Source organism: Podarcis raffonei, chromosome 11, assembly GCF_027172205.1.
Source record: "Podarcis raffonei isolate rPodRaf1 chromosome 11, rPodRaf1.pri, whole genome shotgun sequence".
NCBI classification, from domain to species: Eukaryota; Metazoa; Chordata; class Lepidosauria; order Squamata; family Lacertidae; genus Podarcis; species Podarcis raffonei.
In genome coordinates, this window is record NC_070612.1 from 63,035,381 (window position 1) to 63,053,848 (window position 18,468).

Sequence of the window (18,468 nt, forward strand, 5' to 3'; positions counted from 1 at the left end):
TTGAGATCAAAACAGGCCACAGCTTTATTGATTTCAGATGGCAGTAGGTTTTGGTGCAGGTATTAGGCGTGTACCCTGAATCATCCAAGCCACTGCTGGTTGATTGCTTAGCAGGGTCGATCCTGAGTTAGGTGTTGCCCTATGACATACATCAAATCAAAGTGACCCCTCCAAGTTCACCACCTCAGGCAGGAGCTATGGCCCATCAGCCCCCAGTCTGGGCATCCAGACAAATGAACCACCCCTGGACCCCATTAACAGGGTACCCCATATTTTGGAGGGGTGGGGCTCTCTCCCTCCTGACTAAGGATCCAACTCTTATCTACTAGCAAGTTGTGACAATTGCTATGAGGAAGGAAAAACCCCAGAAAGGGCCAATTTGCCCGGAGGAATGTTTTCATAGCAAGGCCCTAAGCATGACCTGCCCCCTCAACTTTGTGCAGGGGAAAACATGCTGTAAGGGGTGGGAGATCCAACTCTGACTGAGCCACTGCGGACAACTGTGCCCCCATTTTAAACCTGGGGAACAGACCTGGTTGAAATCCAATGGGGAAGTCTCCCTTTAGGCTCACTCCCTAGGTCCCACCCATCACGTTGGACCAGTCACAGGTAGGCCCTGTCAGCCCCCACAGCTGGTGAAGGAGGACATGACGCCCCCCACCGGCCATGTGGGAATCAGAAGCCACCTCTGCCTGGTGGCTAGCAGCCCTGAGCCGCAACTGCTGCTCCCGTTGAAAATGACATGAGAGTCCTTCTGCTTCAAATGTTGCTTGATTTGAAGTGAACATTATCTGCCATGTCTTTATGGATGAATGTAAAACTGTCTAATAATGACTGCTTCTTGGGCTGTATGTGCACCAAATTCAGGTTTCTTGTGATCAAGAAGTAATGTGACAAACTTCCTTCACAATTCTATGGATTCTGAGCTTACAAACGTCTTCCTTTAGCAATTACCGTATTTTGGACAACATGCATCCTCTATTAAAGCCTGCTGGGTGGCCCTGATGTACCTTAACCATTCTGAAGTGCATATTGACCCCCCATTTTAGGGAAGAGGTGTACAAGTATCATATTTCAGGCTTTTTTCTACTAGCAATATACCGTAGTTTTCGCTCTATAGGACGCACCTTGTTTTAGAGGGGGAGAACAAGAAAAAAAATTCTCCCCCTCTCTGCTCAGCGCCCCTTCAGCAAAGCAGCAGGAGAAACGGAGCACCTTCCATTTCTCCTCCTGCTTCACTGAAGGGGTGCTGCGCAGCTCTCCCTCTCTGCTCTCCTAGCTTCAGCAAAAGGAACCCGAAGCCTTCAGAGTGCAGCACGAGTTCCCGTTGTGCTCCGGAGGCTTCAGGCGGCTATCCCTGAAGCCTGGAGAGTGAGAGGGGTCGGTGCGCACCGACCCCTCTTGTTCTCCTTGGCTTCAGCGATAGCAACGCGAAGCCTCTGGAGTGCAGAGGGAGCGCTCCCTCTGCGCTTTGGAGGCTTCGTGTTGCTATCGCTGAAGCCAAGGAGCCTGCATTCACTCCATAGGACGCACACACATTTCCCCTTCATTTTTGAAGGGGAAAAAGTGCGTCCTATAGAGCAAAAAATACGGTAAGTGTCTTGTAATATAAACATTATGGGCTACATGGTTTGTAGCTCATCAGAAAGTACTCTAACAATTTAAATACCGCATGTGACTGTCAAGCAGTGAGCTCAAATATATTTTTATGTTTCGTCTCTGCTCCCAAGTTTCAAAGCAGCTTAAAATAACAAAAAATGCCATATAAAACCACCCACTTCATCAAGCAAAAGAATTGTCACAAATCGCCGTAACAACTGCTGCTTCCGAAATTACTCCTAAAAATGCAGCAAAGGATGCTGCTCTGTAATGTGGTATAGTAGACCTATCTTTGGAAGAGGTTCCAGAATCTGTGATTAACAACAGCAAAGGCTCAGCTCCAGATGTGCACAGTCAATTTATATAATTCATGGAACACATATTGAAGCAAGTGCTGAGCAGTTAATCAAAACACCCATAGTGGTACCAAATGGAAAAGGTGCTACCTATGGTATTCTGGACCGACCATACAATAGGGCACTTAGCTAATATGGGTGGCAGTCAGTCAAATTTTACTCAAAGCAGATCCATTGAAATCAAAGAAGTTGGGAGCATTAATTTCAATAGGACTACTTTGAGTAAAACTTAGTTGACTGTTGCCCGTTGTGTTATATCTAGTTTATCAAAGTTAACTGGATATGGATTATAATTAGTGATAACCATTTTACAGGATTCTAATGGTAATTAAAATTAGAGGAGTAGTATTAAAATTTATTGAATTTTATTTTTAAGAGCATTTGTAGCCTGGTGCCCCAGCTGTGCTCCTGGCCCACTGTTAACACAAACATAAAATATCAACCATTTCTGCCACAAGTTGCAGGAGACTCACACTACAGAAGGACATTCAGTTTACATAGCCAGGTATGTGGTGAAACCTCCCTGGATTAGTGTTGGGTGGGACTCATCACCTATAAAGAATGTAGACAGATAAAACTATGGATGGCTTTTATTTTATTTTTAAACTTTTTCTCTTTGTACATTTACTAATAGGACAAGTGGTGCAATTAGGTGATCTTTAACTTTGGACTTCATGGACTTCTGGAGGTCTCGATCCCTTTTGGATGAAAATGTGTATTAATTCACTTTGAAATGGGGCAAGGCAGCCCTGCTGCATTGGGGGCCCCTCCAAGGAACGTGGGAAACAGACTTAGGTCAGAGACCATTGCTCCATCTTGCTCACTACTGTCTACACGGACTGGCAGCAGCTTCCCAGGATTTCAGGTAGCCCTACCTGCCGACAGTGGTGGAGGAAGGGGGTGTGGGGGGGGTGCGGTTGCCCCAGGTGTCATCACTGAGGGGGGTGACAAAATGAGCTTAAAAAAACTGGGCTCACTTTTTAGGAGTGATGTGGTGGCTTAGGCGCCTGCAGGTTCCATGCTGCCTAAAACTGCAGCTTGGGACTTGCGTCTGCCGACTGCCTCTCCTTCAGCCGCCCTACAGCTGAGAGGGAGGTGGCGGAGAGGCTCGCCCTGCCCCCATGGGCATGGATTGCCCTGCCCCCATGGGCACGGATTGCCCCGCCCCCGGCTGCAGGACATGCCCCCACACCAGGCACCTGAGCAGCTAGCTCCGCCGCTGCCTGCAGGGGGCAGACATTGATCCAGGGGTTTCCGCCTGCAAAGCATTTGCTCTGCCCCTGAGCTTTGGCCCTTCTCCTGTTATTCTGCTGAGTGGGCCCTGGACTCCATCTCTGAAGTTCTGCCCTGCTGGCACCTCTGAACAGGACGACTATCAGCATCAAGTATGATAAACTACTGAGGTAAAACTGTTACACATTTCCTTTTGGCAAAACACAAAATCTCAGGAGAAGACTATTTTAAATCCTCTGGAACCTTCCATTTCATTGTCTCCATATGAATGACCAAACTATAAAGGCTACAGAGATTGACAAGTATCGTGGGGTGAGCAATTCTGCCTTCCTGACTAAATAATAGAAAAGGCTTTCAAACTTTTGGAAGCTTTTGGACAGGTCAAGGGGCACAGTACTAGCAGCTGTATTCGAAGACCTGTATGAGCCGACATCAAAACCTTGAAGGGCAGAGAGGAGATACTCCTTTAATGCCAATACTTTTAACACAATTTCAATAACCTTTCAGCAAAAATGAGGGCTTATGAAAGAAGATCGCTGAACTTTAACATCCAAGAAGTTGCACTGATTTTAGAAGACAAACTTCATTAACTTTCCTGTGCTTGTTTTGCCACGAATTTTCATGAATTCACAATGAATTACCATAACCATAACAAAACCACTTGGCCAGTAAAATACCATGTGCTAAACATATTTTAAAAATCTAACTTTAAAGTAAACATAAACCACTTATCTCATTCTAAGCTATTCAAAGGATCATTTTATTTTACACTAACTAAAAAAAACTTTTGTTGCCTAGAGGTGAGGGAAAGTGATGTGATAAAAGCATGGCTGGAAGATTCTAAAGGGATGTTGCATCCGAGAATGGGACATGAGGCAAGAGCCAGATAATTCGGTCTTACTTGCTGCTGGTGCTTGACTCCTACAGCCCTGGCGGAGTTGTGCAGCTCGACAAGTCAGAAACAAAATCATGAACATTCAATGTATTCACTGTGCCAGATCTGCCTTGCAAGAAAAATGAAAGGCACCAGTGAGGGGAACGTGCCCTTTTTATTATATTTCAACCCAGTGCTCTTTTTTCTTCTTAAAAAAATGTTTAGGGGTACTCTCATTTTGACTCAAGAAAATCACCATTTTATAGTTCAAATCGGGAAAAATAAATACAGTAAATGGACAAAAGTGCACTTATTCACAAAATGTGTAGGGGTATGCGTACCCCTGTGTCCCCCAAGAAGAAAGCACTGTTTTAACCTATAGCATATCCTGCCCTCCCTCCCATATCTCTACTGGGCCTGTGAAATGCAAGGCCTCTGAGCTAGGATTCTTTACTACCCTATTTGGTTTTCTCTCTTTTTTTAATTGCATCAGATTCATCTAAGAAATACCCAATCTGAACATGTAATGACACAATTTCCATTTTATCACTATTGCTTTCAACACCTACACCTGTAATCTAAAAGCTTACATGTAATATTTTAAGAGCAGTAACAAGCACTGTTTCTCCATGGCGCTGTTTAGGCAGAGAGCCTTCTAGGTAGTGGCACCCACCCTGTGGAATGCCCTCCCATTAGATGTCAAACAGATGTCTATGACTTTTAGAAGACATCTGAAGGCAGCCCTGTATAGGGAAGTTTTTAATGTTTGATGCTTTATGGTGTTTTTATATTTTGCTGGAAGCCGCCCAGAGACCTGTGCCCACCAACATCCTTGCAGCTGCATGTTGAGGGGATGGATGTCTGCAGCCGGGAGCTGAGTGTACTCAAGGATCTTCCATGCTACAGACACACAGCCCCAAATTGTGGTGGCTTGTCAGGCGCTCAGTGGGACCTACAAATGTGCCCTCATTATCCTCCATCCTGCCACACATAGGTTCCAACTCCTATGGGCTGAGGAGTCACCAGCCCTCTCTATGTTGTTTATCAGGGGGTTCACCCTACTCTGAAATATTGAGGGGGTGGAGGAGGCCGAGTGCCGAGTGGAGTGCTGCCTTGCGCCACCCCACCACAACTGTGGGTCTCTTGGGAGAAGTGACTGTGGCGATCACAGCTCAGGTGGATCTGCAAGTGGCCAGCCCTCCTACAGCCAGGGTGCTCTGCTGCAGTGCTCCGTTGCTGCCACTGTTTCCCCCTTCCACTACCACCAACTGCAGCTGCTGTGGCAGATGTATTGGCTGCTCCCACTCCAGCCACAGCCCGGCTGGCAGGAAGCTCACCTGGTCTTCCACCAAGCTCGGTGGGCTGGGCTAGGGTCTTAGCCTCCTCCTGGCTTCATATGCATGTGTGACGTCACAGGTATGCGATGCTATTTCAGCCCTTGAGATGTCCAAACTGAGGCAGTCAGTTATACGGCTGCTCTTGGCCAGAGGTGTAGCTAGCCACTCAGGAGCCTGGAGCGTCGCATGAGCCCTCCGCCCGGGGTGGGGCAATCCGGGGCACGGCGTGCTACATTGAGCCTCACCACTGCCTCCCCCTCAAGCTATGCAGACTCTCCTCCACCCACCGACTCTTTACAGAATTGTGGCCCAATACTTATTATTTATTATTTTGCAAATTGTCCACTAGCAATATCAAACCATTTTATCACCCTTCATGTTAGTCTTTTCTCCAATAGACACCTCATCAAACATCAAAATGCCTTAGGTTTTGGGAACAGCCATGGTCTCTGTTACAGAGCAGCAAGATGCCTCTCTGTCGGGAGTGAAAAGCAGAACGCAATGAGTTTCAAAGGATTGATCTGTGGAAGCAGGAAGCAAGCTCTTTACCATCTCGAGACATTCCTAGGGCAAGACACTTCTGCAGTCGGCAGTGTTGGCAACGGTTTCTGTTGGTTCTGTCAATTAAGCAGTTTCTTTGCCTTGGGCAGGAGTATGAGGCATTGTTCTGTTGACTCCTCCTAAAGAATCCCTGGGAGGGGGGGAGAGAGAGAGCTTGATTCAATGACATTGTGTAACGTACTTTCTAAATGCTGCTTTTGCGATGTGCAAGAAAAGTCATAAAGATAATGAAAATCATCATGAGATTCTCTTTGCATACCAACCTCTAGAGCCAGTGTGGTATCTATTTATTTATTTTATATTAATTTCTCAGACCCTCAGTGAGTTAGAGACTTCCCCTGCATGCAAAGAAAGGTTCCAGCGGATTGAGCGGAAGAGACTAATAGTGGGTCAGGAAGGTCATGTGCCATAGAGGGAACTCCATACCCAATCAAAGTAAAAGTTAGGGAGGAACCCTGAAATAGTTCCCTCTGTAATATCACCACCACCACCACCATCAATTTCATAGGATTGTAGAGTTGGAAGGGGTCCTGAGGATCATCTAGTCCAACCCCCTGCAATGCAGGAATATGCAGCTGTTCCATTCAGGGATCGAACCTGCAACCTTGGCATTATCAGCACCACAGTACAACCAACATACCCTGCCTTTCCCCCTGACTAGATTCAAGGCAGCTTGCAGATAAAAACAAGAACACTAAAAACAGAAAAAATTAATAATTAAAATACAATTAAACATCAATAGATTTAAATATATATACATATATAAAATCTGTTTAAAACATATCAATAATTACAATTGAAATGAAAGCTGGAACTTTGCCCCCTCCCCTCCCCACCCCATCAGGGTTGCAGCGGAAGAGATTAGGCTAATTGATCTGATTCTTTTAAAACCAGTTCAAAAACAAGAGGGTTAAACCTGCTTGCAGTGGGAGAGCTTCTCCTTATCTCCATGAGCTGTCTCCATGCAGCAGGGCTGAGGGGGATCATCTGCCCACAAGGCACACACAAAGGTAGCCATTAATGCTAATCACATCTAAACAGGACTGAGCCTTGGAGCAGCACTGGCTGGTTCAACTGCCTCTGAAGGCCAGGAACTCCTTTTCTGCTCAAAGCCAGATTTGCTCCTGATCGTCTTTATGCTGGGTTTTAAATGATTGTATCAATCAGGCTAATCCAGCACTATGGCCATCACAAATCACAGCAGCATCAGGATGGGAATTGTTTCAATTCTGATGGTGCTGGCAGATGGCAAAATGTAAATTTTAAAGGAAGGGCATGTTTCGTGCATGGTCTGTCCTCCTCAGCATCTCCAATGAGGATCCTTGAGAATGGCTGCCAGGCAACTTCCATGGATCACTGGTCAATATAAGACACCTTTATTCAAAGCGTTTTGAGGGTTTGGCTAGAAAATAATGTTATCGTTCTCAAAGAGAGTGAATCCATATATTTATCATAATAGTTGGACGGACTTGAAACTCTTGCTTAGCAATGCAGTCCTAGGCAAAAGGAAGTCTCAGGCAAGTGCAGACAGCAGCCTCCCACAAGCTGGTGATCTCTGGATGTTTGGGGCTACGACTGCCATGAACCCCAGCGAGCTTGGGCAATGGTCCATAGGTGGGAGCTGCAGTCCAGAATTCCTGGAGGGGGTCTAAGACGGCAGCCTAAGTCTCTGTTCTAAGCTTGAGCTGGATGGTACTGAAATCCTTTTTGATGCACCTAAACATATTTTCTTTGTCCATATGATCACTAGGGAGGTGAGGAGGCCCCGCCTGCCCCGTGTCCGTCACAGGCTGCACAGCTTCTATTCTGCTGGGTGTCTGACAGAAAACACATTATTTGTCTCACTATTTGCTATGGTGACATTTACATAATTAATTGCACAATTAATCAGTTTATTATTATATGACTCCACGCCATTCGTTTCAGTGAATGAAAATTGGCTATTCCACAATGCAAATTGGAAAAAATGTCCTCAGGTATATATCGTTATGTAGCATTTGGAGACACAAACAGTTGCAGAAAATACCACTCATATATGCTGGATTGATTCCCATTCTGGACATTGGATGAATAAGCAAACATTGACAGTTTCCGATGTCTTTTCTGTTTTCGTCAGAATTTTTTGACATCACTAATGATCATTAATAAAGCCTTAAATATTTTAAAAATGTATTTCACATACCTCTGTGGGCCAATTGTGAGGAAGTGCATATAGCTAGCTGTTCAGGGACTCTTAATGTGGAACCTGCTGCTTCCTCCACTTATTCACATAAAGGCCTGGTTCACACGACGTGGTAAACCAGACTTTGATTGTGTGGGCTCCCAGAGAAGAGCTCACAAAATCTTCCCCGGTTCCTTTTGCTCCAATACTGTGCTGAGCTAAGCCACTGAGCTGACAGACCCTCTGTGTCGCTATTTTCCAGGGACGTCTCTGATTTGGAGAAGTTGTCCCAGTTTCTTATTTGATCCCAGAATGTCCTACTTTTCCTTAGGATGTCCCTATTTTCATTGGAGAAATGTTGGAGGGTGTGAGCTGAGCATGTCTCCAGATTTGGTTTTGTGATTAAGCTCTCTCCTCATCAATAACAACATGCAGCCTGAAAGTTCCCTGACAGAATTTATTTCACGTTAACTAGGAGAAAGTGGAAGATCCATGTAAATTTAAAACATTTTTAATTAGGAAACTTCTATACTGAACTACCAGTGTTTAGTTCAAATAGTTGCTAGTACAGATAATTCCAAAATTCAAACACAGCAGCATTTAGAGTATAATTTCATTGCTAAGTCAAGAAGGCAATGTCAAGAAGGCGATATTTTGTACAAAATATTGGTCCTTATTGAAAGCATATATGACAGCTTATAATTATAGAAATGATAAAACTAGCACAGAGTACAGATCTCTCTCTCTCTCTCTCTCTCTCTCTCTCTCTCTCACACACACACACACACACACACGTCTCATACCTTGCAGCCTTCACATGTGATGACTCCATAGTGTATTCCAGAAGACTTGTCACCACAAATTTTGCATGGTATCACTTCAATTTGTGCTAGAAAAGAAACAAAGAATTAGTGCATGCTTGACAATACAATTTTCTCTCTTTCTTCCTTAATTTTGCATCATGGAAGAGACAGATGGACAAGCCCTTTTCCTGCCTAGCCATAACAAGTGACTGTGAAATTGTATCCTACACTGATGTAAGTTCTCAAACCTTTCATATAGTTTGGTTTTAATGAGCTCACATTATCAAGCTACTCCCATTCCCCTTGAGAGGGTGCTCCACAGATTTCACCCTGAATTTACTTATCATGACATTAAGTCAGACTTCTCCTTTTGTTAATTATACCTCATGAAAATCCATTCTTCTCCTCTACAAATTAGTCTTTCGCTTCTCATCAGCCTTTTAATAATTTTGCAGGCAGTGATCTTGACCTCTCCCACACCCTTGGATAATGTACTGTGTAATAACAAGTCCTCAATTGCTCTTGACACGGTGCAGTTCATATCATATGATCACAAATACAAACCGTAGTTATCTAAAATTTTCATGAAACTCCATATGACTGAAAGAGGCAACAAGGCATTCATTGTTTCCATAAGCATATTCAGATTGGTGCATCCAAAGAGCAAGACTGTCTGCATTTTGAAAGCTAGGGAGATCCCATTCCCCCATCCTTTATCTCTCAATAAGTAGCAGATCACATATTGGTTTTCAATGTGGTAAACGCCTCATTTTACCACATAATCACATAGTCAATGTTATATATCTGGCCATAAAGTAATTCATGTGAACCACACAGCTATGGTGAACTTATTCCTTTATTTCAGCCAATTACCAGTATTTATGGTGAACATAGTTTTTACTAAGAGAGTAAAACAGGAAGTAACTCTATATAGTAAGGGGCAATTTAAACCATGGGTGGAGAAACTGAACCACTGGTCATACCAGCTGAGGGTGATGGGAGTTGGTCCTGCAACTTCCAGTGGGCCACAGATTTGAAGGAAAGTTGTGAATGTATGGAACTGTCTCCAGATTTTTGGGTGGGGGAAAATATGCAGTGAGGTGAAAAGGCTCACCACGTACAGATTTCACCATGCCAATAAGTTATATACATGTCAGCTCCAAGGACTGTCAGCTGAACACATTCAGAGATATGGACCCTTCTGTGTATAAGAAAGCTGCCCTGCTTTACAGTCAAGCAAACTGGCTGTTCTACAAAAAGTGCACATAAAAAAGCTAATTATGTTTTACAAAATACATCACAATTTAAGCATGATGTATGATGAGAGTTTATGACTAAGTAAAATTATTTAGCAGTGATTACTTTGGGGCTATTCAATATGCCACAGCCATAAATGATTTATATGAAGATGTTGTATAGAAATGAACAATTTCACTACAAACAAATGAATTACAAGCTGGTTTCCAGAAGACAGTTATTCACAAATTCCTTGGGAAACAGGCAGCTTTTTCACTTGTTCGTGCAACACATGTTCCAGGCATCAGAAATACTCTTGGGATGCAGCATTTGTAGAGTGTTGTGCAAATGGGTAGAACAAGCTCTAGCACATTGCATCTAGGAGCAGAAAGTCTGCTTCCTCCACAGAAGCAAGAGAGGGAAGTGTGTGGATACAGAATGGAGCCCTGGTAATCTCTGTGGTCCAGCAGCTTCTGCAAGAGCTCTTGGAACCTGCTTTTCAAACTGCGCCATGCATGGATTGAGACACCAAAAATGCCTGGTAACATGATATATGATATGTTTCAAGAACTGCTACTTTGGGGAGCTGAGCTGAGAATTTCTGAAAAACATGTAATTTTTGTAATACGCTTACAATTTATTTATTTTTTAAGGACACAAACCCAGAACATTTGTTCATATGCCTGCTGAGAGTATCATGTTGAGATGCAAAGAACGGTACAACTAGGTTAATTTGTGCAAGGGAGTGTTAGGCTTGTGTTTCTTACGTAGCAGCCTCACCTCACTTGTGATATCACAAGCAGCTTTGGCAATGGCAGAACTTTCAAAAGCAGACTGTGATCTGGCTTTTGGGAAATAGGAAGGTGAAGGCTGATGACCAGAGGACAGAGAATCAAACGTACCTCTGGGTGTGGCCAAACCCTTGGGTATACTTAAATAAATTATCAAGATTTTGGATTGCAGTAATTTATTCTGTATTGTTTTAATCTGTCCAGATTATCTCCACTACACAGCACTAACATAGGAGTACCAATGCATGGGTTGGTTTGTTTTTTAAAAAAGAATGAATGACAAATGCAAGAAAAGCTGCCTACCCCAATCACAATGCATCACCATTTTGTGAAGATTTTCTATGTTTATCTTTTTTAAAAATAAGCCAGACACTGAAGGGGCACTCCTACATTCCTGCTCTGGGGCACACATCTAGCCACAATTCTTCTGCAGCTTTTCATTTTAAAAAAAGAATGAATAACACAGTATCATGGCTATACTGAAGCCACACTACTCTCCTCCCCAGTCTGTGAGATAGGTTTATCACTTTGACTAATTCTGTGAAAGGAAACAGAAACTGACCATGCAATGTGAAACATGCACATACAGTGGTACCTTGGGTTACAAACACCTCAGGTTACAAACACTTCAGGTTACAGACTCCTCTAACTTGGAAGTAGTACCCCAGGTTAAAAACTTTACCTCAGGATGAGAACAGAAATCGTGTGACGGCAGCAGGAGGCCCCATAAGCTAAAGTGGTGCTTCAGGTTAAGAACAGTTTCAGGTTAAGAATGAACCTCCGGAACAAATTAAGTTCGTAACCAGAAGTACCACTGTATTTTTAAAAGCTCCTCAGGACTGGTTTGCATACTGGACAGAACTGCTAAATTCCTTCCATGTGCTTGTTAGGATTGCAGGACTCACTGCACTATGTTTGCTGTGCGCATTCATGCCTCCAGCTCAAATACTATCTCCACATGACTGTGGGACTGAGGCTGCATTCACATGGCAGTTTATTCCATTTCTTTCCTTAGAGTTTCCTTAATGTCTGCATGATATTTAAGCTTTCACGTGACGCAAAAGCCACTATCAGAAAATGAATTACACATAGTGTATGTTTGCACTCATCTTCATGTTTTTTGATTCCAATAAAATATCGGTTTACAGCTCCCTTAACCTTGAAAATTGCCGGAGTAAGTGACAAAATTTTGGGCAATAGACTGGAATCCAGTTCTTTCCTTCTGTTTTCATTGGGGAATCATGGGGGGACAGAAGCATGTGCAGAAAGCATGTGAGAGTAGTGACATTGCCCAATATGTTAGTTGTGTCACACCATGCCCCTGGTGTGAATGAAATTTAGCATCACACGGTCATATTGGTAAAAACGGCACAGTTCCATAACACAAAAGGTACTGCAGTGTGGAAGGAACAATAGAAAATGTGACAGGTGCACTAGCATTATAATCAGGAAAAATAATGAAGTTTTCCTAATGTCTAAATACACCCTGAGTGAACTCAAAGACAGCAAACAGAAGAGAAGGAAATTGATGGTAACGCCACCTGTGACCCTTTTGAAGGAAGGGTATATCAGGTGAAAGTGTAAGAGAAGCAGCCTTTCTAGATGTCAACATCTTACAGTGCTTGTCAAGTATTATGGTGCACAGCCAAGTGCTCTAGCAGACTGCACATCGCTGCAGGAAAGCTGCCAATGGAGTTTATATGCTTCCAGCTGCCATTGCCCCCATTCTCTCAGTTCTAAGGTTGAGCCACTTGGGTTTTGTGATGAGCTGTAACAACAGCTGGAGTTCCTTCTCTTGCTTGAACAGTCAAGCCTCCCTACCCACCGCCATCTAGTGGCTATGTGCCAAACGCCACACCAACCATGTGAACTGAGGGACAAGGTTTGGCTGATGCTCCCTCCTACACAGCGCTGACAGCAGTTCACTGGAAATGCTGGAACAGTTGCATTTCTCATCCTTCCAGTTAAAGCCACTTGGACGTACCTAATGCTGTGCAGGACAAATGGCTCCGGATTCTTTCCATAACTAATAGAAAAGAGGGGGAAACATACTTGATGACTGTGATAGCTCACGGAACAGGCATCCTTACTAGCCTAGAGAAAAGAGATTTAAAGATGTTGGGAAATGCAGACTTGATGGCGTTCTCATAGGCACTCCTCTTTTGTCTAACAGACAGCAGGACAGTTTAAGGACTTGTAACAGAAAACTCAAATCAATTAATTGTACAGGCCTGAAGAAAAAGAAGCTTGTGTATTCTCAGAAACATCTTGAATTACTGTAATTAACACCCAGTGTACCAGGTTTCCTTTGCAGATTTAATGATTGTCAGCAGCTCCTACACCTTGTTCACATTGCAGCTTTGTTCGACAATCTAGAACTAGGTTTCCCTCTCTTTTTTCAAAGCTTAGACACTTCCTCATGCAGGCAGTCAAATAACTGACAACATAATACAGCCTGTGGATCTTTCTTTCCAGGGTGGTAAAAAAATGAGTTTCCCTTACCAGGTTTGCCACATTTAAAGTTTTAATCATGTTTTGCAGGTCTATGCCATTCTAATGCCACATTGAAATATGAAAATTTGCCATAAATATTGGTGTGGGCTGCCTTCTTAACTTCTGCTTGTGATCTTGATTCTGTGGACTTGTCTGTGTGGAAGATATATTTCCACCTCTGTCATCTGTTGTGACAATGTTCTTAGAAAAATACTTGCAAATATAACATATATAAATATATCTGACTGCTCTTTTATTCAGAATCCACAAAACCAGGTAATTAGTGTTTGGTACCTATGGAGGCATAAGGTGCCAAGTGTTAGAGGTCAAGGTCCCTTTGCACACACATCCCAATAATATATTTAAGGGGGCTGCCCCCCCAGTTGATGGGCATTGCCATTCAAATGGGTTGTGTGTGTGTGCCCTGTCGTGTGATTGATTATGTGGGGTGGGGCTTACCTGGGCTCCCCCAATATTTTATTCAAGTTGGCACCCCTGTATGGAGGCTTTGAACGTGTTTGACATCCAGCCACTGCTGGTGCCTCTTGCAGCTAGGCATGGTGAAGATTGTTTCTATAAAAAGTGATTCATGAAATTGTAAAGAGAACTGTGCAACAAGGTGATTTTTTAACAAACCCAAAGCCACTTGGTATGTTCAGCATAATTCTAGCCAATTATTGCAAGCATTTTCAGGATGTCACAGCAGCTCAGCCAACAATGGGTGTAAGAGAAGAAAGCCTCACTGGAACACTACAGATGACAGCCAGCTTTTTAAAAAATGTACCATTATGCATAGTCTCACACAGGAAGCAGCCACAGTGGACGGGAGTGGAAATGGGGCTAGAACTTGCTAGTTCCAACAAATAAATCAGTATTTGCTATTGTTCTTTGCAGTAACAAATGTCCTGACAAACATGGGTCAGGAATGAAAACCTATGCCTTCTTACACCCCTAACCACTGCCCAGTGGAGTTTTTTTGATGCCAAACCCCTATCATAAATCAGCTTGGGAAATCCCTTTTAAAAGCAGTTTGCCATGTGGCACTGGAAGGTTGCTGTCCAGGGAAATCCCTGCTGGGTTCATGACCTAGCTTCACAGCTTTCCTTTTTTTAAATTTTGGCCATTAGTTTTTACTTTATATATTAAGTAATAAATGGCTGCATCCCTAAAACTGCATTTACTTTTGAGTTTCTGGGCTAAACATGTTTACTGAATGAAATGATGGGAGCTATGTTCTGAACCCTTAACAAAAGAGAATAGGAGTAAGAAATGCGAGTTTAGAATGGCTACCGTGACAGAAGACATTGCTGCAAAATAAACATAAGATTATTTGTTCTTCAAACCCACTAGGCCTCAGAGATTCAAGATACCATTTCCCTGATACAGCACACTTTCCCTAAAGAGATTACGACTGTAATCCCAAATATTATGCTAGTGCAGGCCATCTCATATTTGAGCTCATCAGATTCAATGTTCTGCACATAATCTGCAGCAGCTTTAGCTGGTGTTATATAAAGCTGCCCAGGGAATGGCTGTCTCTAAGTAGTAATGATGACCACACAGTAAAGTAGTAAGGGCCACACTTTTCAGGACATAAGGAGGAGGGGGTTGTGTAGACATTACATTTTACTCCTTGTCCCTCCTCCCCTCCAAAAAGTGTTCCATATATTTCTAGGTACCTGCAATCTTAATGAAAAGTATGCAATATGACATTTCTATTTACAAACCAAATTATTTACTGTCTTCTATATATAAATTTTCTTCCCAAATTTGTTTAATACAATGATCTCCTGGCGTACTAAAATTTCCTAGTGACACATTTCCCTCCAAGTTTCAAAATAGGGATAACGCCCTCAACTCCCAGCAACACACACACACACACACACACACACACACACACCTGGAGACTTTGCTATGTGTTTGCTATATGTTGTAGTCATTTATTCTGCAACAGCTTGCTTCTTCATTTACATAAAAGCCAACACACTGTTTGTTCTTTTGGTTAAATATATATTGGAAAATTGTCTGACAATACAGTATGTTTCTACCATTCAAAATACACCAGAGTAGCTGGAGTGATATAGCAAGTTGTGCCCTGCTTTTGTGCTTGTAAACATATTTATATTAATGTGCTTTACAGTCAAGATACATCTATCCCCAGCCCACAGGGCCAACCCAATACCTTTCCCCCAAGAATCAATCATTCACAAAGGCATCAAGGTGGGAAGGCAATCAGGGTTGATTACCAGACAGCTCAGGGAGCAAATAGAACTTGGGAATGACATGACAGAGATAACACTGGAAGGAGCACATATCTTGTAAAGGGCAAATTCTTTGCTCAAATATCTGCAAACGCTGCACAAAAGAAAGCCCAGAAAACAATCTGACTATTTTAAAAGTAGTATGATGGGAAAAGACTCATCCTTTGCAAGTGGAATATGTTCACAATGTGCAGGAAATGTTCAAAACAGGGTGCTTTATTATTATTATACTGCCCTATACCTGGAGGTCTCAAGGCGGTTCACAAAATTTTTTTGCTATCATGTATCATGTCCAAATGGTACAGTGTGTGACCACAGCAATTAATGCCAATTTCTTCTTAGATGTCATTATTTTGTAATTTACTCTCCATGAAGAACAAACCTAACTATTTGTGGGACTGTCATTAATTTCAAGATGAATTGAGGGGGTGTTGCCACAGTTATTTCACAGCATTCCAGATATTAACAAGGCAAAAACCATTTTACACAGCCCAGGGGGTGCCCTACACTGCTTTTTGATGCTATAACACAGAAGCAATCTATAAGGAGGAGCAGTTAGTGTTCATCATGTTTGCAATATAAACTCAGTTGAAGAGTAGCTCTCAGAATGGGACTTTTGAAAAATAGGAGATGTTAAATTTGGAGACAGTGACCTAAAGGTGTACATTCTTTCAAGACTTAGTACCAAACTATGCAGAATACTACTAGAAACGCCCCATTCTGTTACTCCACCATGTGGAAATGGAACTAGAAAAGATGAAGGAGTTTGACATAATTAAGGAACTCTCCTAACCTACCTTGTGGTTTGCATCAGTTGTCCCAGTCATTAGCATCTGATTTTTATAGGTTATCAAAGCAGCAGTCAGAGAAAAATATGCACTTTCCATACTGAAGGACTTTCTCCCAAAAGCAACAGGAGCTGAAGAACGTTCCAAAGTTGATGCCTCTAGTAGTTTGTAGTGAACACCTTTGGCAAAGCAAAGCACTAAGCTGACTATCTTTCTCACACTCTTTGGGACCTCTTGTTATCATTGCTTTCCATTTGGAATCAATGCTCTTGAGATTTTTCACAGAAAAATGGCAGAACTCCTTGGAGGCACGAAAGGAGCCACTGTTCTCATGGCACACAATGAAATACCTTGACAAAACACTGTCTGTCATCTTGAATATGCTCTATGAATCTGGACACAAGTGAAACCAGGAGAAATTAATTTTTTACCATGGTGAAATAAAGTGATCACACAACATGCAATAAGGCCACTCTCAGAAAAGCTCCGAGTCATAAGGGACCCGAAAATATCAATTAATCTAACATTACGGAAATGAGGTGCTCTCTCTCAGAATGGTGATCTATATATTTGCAAGACAGCTCAATTGAGGCAATAAACCTGTTACTGAAACCCAACATGTCCTGGGTTTGAGGTTTAGAACATGAGAACATGAAAAAATGGACTTGATCTCCAATAAAGTTTTGTGATTTCAACAAGCCCACAATGGTTAGTGCTGATGCAAGCAGCTATGAACTAGTCTGAGTGTTACCACAGCTTTTACAGATTGTGGTTCAACTTATTTCCTCACAGATCATAAATCTTCAGTGACCTTAAGCAGAAGAAAAGATTTGAGTCAAGTACCATTACAATGTGAACATCTAACAATGAGATTCACCCCAGTAGTCAAGTATGTTCTATGAAAAAAATTGGTCATGGCAGACACCTTGTCCTAAGCCCCACAATGCTATTGATGGCTACTAGTTAGAGTAGGATGTCAAGGCTTCTATTTATACTCTTTTTATTTTTTATTCTTTATTGAAAAATAAAAAGTACATAATTACAAGTGCACAGAGTAAGATAAGAGACAAACAACAACAACAACAATAATACCCATGTAGAAAACAAAACAGAACAACAAAAAAGCAAATTATATACATTACAAAAAAAGAGAAAAAATATTTCAGTAGTTAACCAGCCCTTAACCTAATATGGCATTGTTTCTCTACCAGCATTTGAAAATCAGCATAATAAGATGAAAAAAGCTACAGTGGTACCTCGGGTTAAGAACTTAATTCGTTCTGGAGGTCCGTTCTTAACCTGAAACTGTTCTTAAGCTGAAGCACCACTTTAGCTAATGGAGCCTCCTGCTGCCGCCGCTGCATGATTTCTGTTCTCATCCTGAAGCAAAGTTCTTAACCTGAGGTACTATTTCTGGGTTAATGGAGTCTGTAACCTGAAGCGTCTGTAACCCGAGGTACACTGGATTCAATCAGATCCAGAAGTTCAAGAAGTCTTATACTGTATCAGATTAGGATGACTTAAATATCTTAGCAATGCTTCAGGGATGACTAGAAAGTATTTTGATGACAATGAATCGGAAGGCCTAATAACAAAAGGAAACTGTATTGTTGTACCACAACCCATAACAACCAAAGAGTATCAATAGTGGACATCTAAATTTGTTCGCTTTGGCATATCAGGTGGACTTGTCACTGACAATGCAATCAAATTTACGGCAGAGGAATTATGGTCATTCTGGATATTACCAGAATGCTCAAGCAAGTAGGAGCCAGGGTATGAGTACGAACTGTGAAGAAAATCTTGAAACTCCTGTATTTCGCCTTTTAAATTCTGGATCTACACTACTGATAGTTTCCAGATTGCGGATAGGAAGACTGACAGTACAGTAGTACCTTGGGTTACATACGCTTCAGGTTACATACTTCATCCAAACTTCATTTTGCACCATGTTTTTATGCAGAGTTCTGGGCTT

At 42.3% G+C, this 18,468-nt stretch overlaps 1 protein-coding gene across 1 annotated transcript in view; it reads right to left on the reverse strand.

Moving 5' to 3' along the window:
- RORB (RAR related orphan receptor B) overlaps window positions 1-18,468 on the reverse strand; it is a 141,569-nt gene that overhangs the window by 36,935 nt on the left and 86,166 nt on the right. Inside the window, exons 2-3 of the mRNA XM_053409155.1 lie at window positions 8,925-9,010; window positions 5,949-6,090 (exon numbers count right to left, since the gene is read on the reverse strand). Coding sequence (XP_053265130.1) covers window positions 5,949-6,090; window positions 8,925-9,010 — 228 coding nt within the window. The remainder of the gene's footprint in view (window positions 1-5,948; window positions 6,091-8,924; window positions 9,011-18,468) is intronic.